This window comes from Scylla paramamosain, chromosome 15 (assembly GCF_035594125.1).
Source record: "Scylla paramamosain isolate STU-SP2022 chromosome 15, ASM3559412v1, whole genome shotgun sequence".
Lineage (NCBI taxonomy): Eukaryota > Metazoa > Arthropoda > Malacostraca > Decapoda > Portunidae > Scylla > Scylla paramamosain.
The window spans coordinates 7,525,475-7,532,894 of record NC_087165.1 but is presented as its reverse complement, the minus strand read 5'-3'; the positions used below and the strand labels follow the sequence as shown (position 1 = coordinate 7,532,894).

The 7,420-nt window shown below is 43.9% G+C and overlaps 1 protein-coding gene across 15 annotated transcripts in view; it reads right to left on the bottom strand.

Annotated features, from left to right (window-relative positions):
- Positions 1–1,781: 1,781 nt before the first annotated feature.
- The window catches only part of LOC135107747 (cytosolic carboxypeptidase 2-like), an 83,530-nt gene continuing 77,891 nt past the window's right edge, over positions 1,782–7,420 (bottom strand). For 12 of the 15 annotated variants that reach the window (XM_064018065.1, XM_064018069.1, XM_064018060.1 and 9 more), the window contains 3 exons: positions 4,738–4,864; positions 4,108–4,168; positions 1,782–3,071 (listed from right to left, as the gene is read on the bottom strand). In XM_064018065.1, the coding sequence (XP_063874135.1) occupies positions 2,108–3,071; positions 4,108–4,168; positions 4,738–4,864 (1,152 nt within the window). In that variant the 3' untranslated portion in view covers positions 1,782–2,107. Of the gene's footprint in view, positions 3,072–4,107; positions 4,169–4,737; positions 4,865–6,030; positions 6,579–7,420 lie in introns of those variants that run through there. The other 3 variants (XM_064018071.1, XR_010271975.1, XM_064018070.1) reach the window with 3 other exon arrangements.

Genomic DNA, 7,420 nt, shown 5'->3' with positions numbered 1-7,420 from the left:
CAAAGTCATAAAGATGGATGTAATTTCTTTCATACCAAGTGTACATCAGGAAGAATGTCACGGCAGCGTTGCTGACGTGCTTCGGCACAACAAGCACCAGCCGGCTGCTTTTGTTCCTGGCCGGTGTAGCGCCGCTTAGTACCGTGCAGGTTAGACAGACAAGATGATCAAAATGCTTTAGTTTTATTTGTTCCACCCCCCTCCTCGAAAGACATCACCAAATGAGGAACACATGTGACGTGAATCCATAAAGTTAAAGAAAAGTGAAGATGACAAAAAAGCAGATCTTGGACACAATAATGCTAGGAGCGGAGAAGCAGGATAGACCGTCTTTGGCCTCTCCCTTCCTCCTTGAGGCTCAAAGGACGCGGCGCTTCACTTCATCGGGCACGGGCTGCACTTGCAGTCCGCGCCGCAGCAGCAGGAGGTCTTGCACTGGCATGAGGATCCGCCTGTTGGAATTATCATGTTTAAATAAACCATCAGTAATTGTGTAATAGTTTAATATAAATAACCAATATCATAATGAAAATATGTTTGGAGTAGTAAAAGAATGCCATCAAATCAAAGGGTAAATAAAGCGGAAGGTACTCACATGCTCCATCGTTGCAGGAGCACGCCTGCTTGCTAGGGCAGGTGGTGCAGTTACAGGTGGTGCCGCAGCAGCACTTGCCGGACCCACACTTGCATGATGCTGTGAGTGTGAACAACACGCTAGTTAGACATGGTTGACTGCTTCACTACTTGCTTAACACCGTAGGTATGCCTCTGAGTCAAAATCAAAGTTAGTGTTGATATCGTGACTCTAAACAGTATATATCCCAAGATTTGTTTCATATGAAACTGAATCCGAACTTAACAGTTACAATGCGGATGGTAGCGGAACTCAGAACTCAAGTTACAGAAGAGTTGTATCTCGAGACCGCCGATCACTATAAAATATGAAAGTAGAGAAAACAACAGAAGAATAGTGTTCTGAGACAGTCTTACTTACTTCCACATCCACAAGGCATGTTGGTGGTCGGTGGCTGATGGGCTTGGGTGATGTCAAGCTGAGTATCAAGGCGCCTGTGAAAGCGATGCAGTACTCGAAGTCATATATAGTGGCCTGCGGTGTCGTGTGGACCGCGGGAGGGTGTGCCGTGCGCAACCACATCTCCACGCTGCACTCTACTACCCCTCCCCCCTCTCTCATCCCTCCCAGCTTCTTTACATCTTGATATCAGTGACTCTCGTGTCTCCTGGGATATTTTTTATTTATCTTATCTAAAGATTATTTTCAGCAGGAGGTAGAGTTTGCCTTGAAGGGGAGAACAAAGTTCTACTTTATTCACGCCACGACCAGCTGTTCAGGTCAACTTGTTTTTAGCTTGGTGTCATTAAATTAAAAGAATAAGAAAATGGATAAGAAAAATAAATAAATAAAAAGAAAATATATATATATATATATATATATATATATATATATATATATATATATATATATATATATATATATATATATATATATATATATATATATATATATATATATATATATATATATATATATATATATATATATATATATATATATATATATATATATATACACACACACACACACACACACAGATTTTGTTAATTCTTAGTGTCTCGCTTCTTTACTGTAATTCCAGGCAGCAAGCAAAGCGATGAAGGCCTTGGATGAATTTCTTTTATGACCTCACCACTTGGCTGCTCATCAGTGCGTGCGCCGCAAAGCAAGCAGTTCCAGTACACTTGTCTTTTCTTACAGGGTGAAATATTCAATGGAATGACTGATACGAACAATTTTTGATGTAATTTTATTTCTCAGTGAGGGTCTTCGCGTATAAACACACCACTCTGTCAGCCAACATTCATCTGTCGCGTCACGTATACATTGAACACTTGACGGCAGTTGCCGCGGGGATCTGGCGTGGTGACGGGTTAAGGCACCTGCCGCTCAGAGGCTGCGTCGTCACCTTCCCGGCGTGCACGGGGCGGGGTAGGAGGGGGCAGATAGATATCTATAAATGAATATGTCCATCGCAAACGTTTGGAAGTATTCAGTGAATGTTTATGTTGAACTTACCATATGCTTGCGTTAAGTGTCTTTCTCTACTATAATTTTCTTGCTTATTTTGGGTCTTGTCTTTTTTCCAATGACGATTTTAATTTTCTTCTTCACCTTCAAGTCCGGTTGGGTGGTCCCTGAGACTTCATCATTTTGATCCACTTTCTCCAGAGAGCAAGATTCCCTGTCCCCATCAATCCCTTCAGAGGCAGTTCTCTCGTCCACCTCATCGCTTTTCCTTACTCGTTCCTTATTTTCTGTCGAAGCCTTGGCATTCTTCTTCTTCTTCACCTTGCCCTTTAGGTTCCTGGCGGCCAACAACTCTGGGGTTTCTTGAGCAGAGGTGTCGAGAAAAAGCGTGTCGCAAGTGGCGATGTCGGCGCACAGCTCCTCATCTTCTGCACTTATCGTGACTTTCCTCACGCTGCTGGTCTTACCGCTGCTCTTGCGGCTGCTGCCCCGTCGTGTCTTCTCCCCGCGTCTGCTGGGGGACGTTACCCTGATGGCGGTAGGAACGGACAACCTTAACACCACTTCCTCACCGGACACCTGAAGATCCTCGCAGGGGCCCATCCCGAGCTGGGTGGGTTGCGAGGAATATCGGTGATAGCCCATGTTGCCGTTCAGTAAAGACTCACCGACATCCTCAGTACTTTCCACAGTAGACTTGCGCAGCCACAGCACGTGGTCGTTGCCATGGCCACTGTCTAAGGGAGAGGACTCGATGTACTGGACGGCGGTGGTGCGCCTCACTCTCGTCTCTGGAGGCAGCAGCAGGTGGCTGTACTCCTTCTCTCTTCTTTTAATAAAAATATGGTCATTTAGCTTTCCTCTGCGAGTCAGCGTCGATCTGTGCAGCTGTGATGCCCCGCGATGAGCGGCACGGCCTGAGGTGTACACGATGGGCTGTGGGCGAGTCGGCCTGACGAGCCGTCGAGGATCGTGCAATCTCGTCTTGGCCACCACGGGTTCCAGAGCCTCCGGCTGCCGCACGCTGCGTCGAGAGCACGGAAAGGAGGTTAGTATTGAAATGTCAGTAGTAGTAATAGAAGTAGTAGTAGTAGTAGTAGTAGTAGTAGTAGTAGTAGTAGTAGTAGTAACAGAAGTAGTAGTAATAACAGAACAAATGGATAATTAAATGTTCATGACATGAAAATCTTAGTTTAAGTGACTTTTTTTTTTTGTAGAAAGCAATAAAGAAAATGTGCACATCCACGGCTTCTACTCAGCACAGAAGTGAAATTATTGTAGTCAAGATAATTAATGATAATATTATCCAGTGTCGTACAATAAATGAATTTACTAGTAATATTACCAAGCTACCAAAGGCAGTGACTACAAATCAAAATAAAATTGAGTCTCAGAGACAAGCCTGAACACAAGATAATCTCGTGGATCTACTATCTAATTACATGAGGCAATAAATTCTGCTATTACATAATATCAGCATTTCCAAGTTCTCTGACTCCCTTATATCACGTTTAGAAAGGAATAACCAAACTGATGAAATCACATATGGCATTTCTCACCTAAACCCTCAACCATGCACTAAGCACATCTATCTCAGCGAAATAATTAGATACATTCTTTCTTTCTTATGAGTCAGAATGAAGAAAGCGGCAACTGCACCCCACTGGTTTATCTGGCGTCAGCATTATCTACGCGACCACCACTGCTGTTGACGGCTTGTAACCAGACAGGGAGATTACCCACAGAGAAGTGCATGTGTGTCAGCAGTAAGGCTTTTGATATCCACTATCCGAAACAGGAAGGAAGGGCATTTTGTAAATAGTGAAGTGTAAGGCAGAGGTAATGATACGCACAAAGGTCAGAAGCTGGGAGTCTTAGAAGCTGAGGAGAGGATGTGGGGTAAAGTATGGCATGCACATTCTAATGTACCGAGTGTTCTGGTATGTTGTCATTGTGGGGGTGGATGGGATGGTGAGTGGGAAGGTAAGAGATAAGGATAACGAAAGATCAGGCTGCAGGTGTCCTCTTCCTCCCCCGCCTCCAACCAGAGACAGACCTACCTGCCGTTGTGATGGAACAGCCTCGTCGCCTCGCCCTCCCACCACACGCCAACGCTCCCCTCTGCAACGACGTGCATTCATCTGTATACATCCTGCAGTACCACGCCTTCCTCCGCCTCATGATTACTAAACGCTCATCCTAAGCTACTTCACACATGTGTCCAAGCAACCCAGTCTTGTGAACTATAGAAACTACACCTGAGTTATACCAGTGTATTCTTTCTAACATATTGAGTGGAATTGTACGTGCAAGAAACATAATCAGTTTACTGGAGTCTTTAATGCGTGCACACACACACACACACACACACACACACACACACACACACACACACACACACACACACACACACACACACACACACACACACACACACACACACACACACAGCTGACAGGCTCCGTTACACATACACCTATATAACATCAACAGTAATATAGAGAGTTACCCCTGTCTCTAATCTAACTTGACACAATACTAAATAAATAAATAAATAAATAAAAAAAAAAAAACTTACACCATACTACAGTACCTTCAACCCAAATATAAAATTCTTTGAGGTCGCCCACCTCACGCCTTATGAGTGTTCGACGCACGAGTGAGGAGCATAAACAGACATGGCGCCTCACCTTCTGTGTCGCTGATGGCGAGTCTGGTAGCCACGAGCTCCTCCATGCGCTCCATGTAGCTCTTCGTCGTCCCCTCCAAGTGAACAGGCAGGTCCTGCAGCTCCCGGCCGTCTGGATCGCACCCGTCCTGAGACACAGAGCAATTGCTCCAGCACACTGCACTAGGCATAAGTGGCAGAGATGGAAGTCTACGAGAAATGGAAGCATGGGCGAAAATGACGAGAAGGAACTTCTATATAGACATGAAAGGACGTCATGGGAATGGGCATTCTAAGGGTATGTTTCACTCAAACACACCTGGCAGCTCATGAACAAGTAATAGAAGGGACTCTATTACTGACAATTTCTCTCAATGTAATATCGTAATCTATGCGAAATGAAAGCATGACCGAAAATGATGGAAAGGAATTTGTATGTAAGCATGAAAGAAAGCAACTGGAAGTTAATTGTGCATGCTAAGGGTATGTTTTATTCTTTAACACACCTGTCAACTCATGAACTAGTGATGAGAGGGACTATGCAACATTGACATATATGAGGCTGATAGGGCTTGAGAGTCTGTGCGTAGTAAAAACAAAGACGTGATGTGAGGGTTATGCGCTTGTCAAGGTGTGTTACACACCCTCCAACACATCATCTATGCACATTAGTTAGAGGAGGGTGGTCTGAAAGACAGACGTTATGGTGCATGGAGTGTGGGTTTGGTAAGGAATTTTACTCCAGTTCGGAAAGAGCACACAAATTGAAAAGTGGAAAAATGTGGAGAAAATTTGCGTGACAACGGTAAATCTTTGTAAGCAAAGGGAAAACCACCACGTAAGAAGATGTAATGCAGGTTTAAGACAAATATCACACCCTATATGCATGAACGAGAGTGATATGGGAGCAGAGACAGGGAGATCTTTGTGTAATAATGATAGCCAGTAGATCCTCTAGACTTATTCATATCAGAAGATAAGTTGTGAGAAGAGAGAAGAGATATCTATGAGTACATAAGTATAAACATATCACCCCAACCTATCAATGAACGAAGGTAAGATGGGAAGGGACCTGAGTGTGGTGAGGCTGTTGGGAGGAGAGAGGAGAGAGACATAAGAACAAACATGTCATCCCAACCTATAAATGATCGAAGATGGAAAGGGTGTTGGGTGAGGATGTCATGAGGTGAATAGATGCAGTATCTCCCGAGGTCAAGAGAGTCCAAGCACATCGCAGGAGCCAGGAGGTGTGCGGGGAGTCATGCTGGTGCGTCAAAGGATAAACACCCACACACTGTTTCTGCAATGACCTTTTGTATTAATCACGTGTCATTCTTTGACTTCACAACAGTGCTCACATTTTTTTTTATCAGAAAACTGGTACATTCCGAGACACTGCTGGATGAACGGAGCACATAGACGGAATGAATGAACTGAAATCGTGTCGGTGCGAAAAAAAAAAAAAAAAAAACGGCGAGAAAACAGGCAAGGAGGGGGAACATTCACTTAATTAAGGGAGAGAGCTAAAACGTACTGAAAACATTAGTAGTAGTTCACGTCAAGGTTTCATTCCAAGTGCTCTTAAGATTAACATGAATAGAAGAAAGGAACCGAGCAAAAACTTCTCATGGTGCAGAGATGAAATACAAGCATAAAGAAATCATTGAAATCTGCAGGGGTGTGACAGGCCAGAACACCTTCAGCCAGGAAGGTGGTGGGAGGAGGTGGTGGAAGCAGCCTCAGGAGGGGCGCTGCTCTCACACTCACTCACACTCTCTCACACTCCACAGCAGTCGACAGCACGTGCACTGCCGCCCCTGCCCACCTCACCCAAGTCCACGAAGAGAGACTGGCGGGTGGTGACTGGCGGCAAGCGGAGACAAGAACGCGACATTGACAGCGAAAAAGTTTGGTCGTGCATTCATCTTGACATAAAAACGTAAATGCAGGTCAAATGGAGAATAAAGGTGGTAATTATGTGTACGTACAAGCAATAAAATGTGTGTGTGTGTGTGTGTGTGTGTGTGTGTAAAGCAGGAAGCTCTCTCAGTGCTGATATAAAGGGAAAAAGAACCTCTAGTAAATTTTTCTTCTTCCCTTGCCTTACCCCGTCCCCGTCCCGTCACACACACACACACACACACACACTTCACTCACACACACTGACAGACGAAACTGGGTATGGTGAATGTTAAAAATGAGAACGTCTTTCAAAGTGCAAATAATATGATCTCAAATGTATTCTCATAAGACTTATATCACGATGAGGAGGAAAATTATTCAGTATGTGGCAAGGTGTGTTAAAATTACTTATGGTGATGACGTCACTACTGGTCCCATCACACCAGGCGTGCGCAAGATTTAGTTCATAGCAGTACATAACAAGTATTTTCTTAACATTACCTCACTTCATAGCATCATACTACACTCTTATTTAAAACCAGCTAGTCATTGTGATCAGGATGCACATTTCACCATAAGAGTTTTCCATTAGCTTCTGTCTTCCAAAATCTTATTCTTTTTAAGGTAAAAAGACGATGAATACTCGCAGCAAGAGTATTCCCAAAAAGGAGGTTCTAGTAGAGCAGTCACTCTCAGAAACCTGCAGACAACTGTTCTCAGATACGTATAACCTTGACCCGTCTTTTTTTTATTCTTTTTATTTGTTCCTGCCATCAGCATATTGATATAGTTATCATATTTTT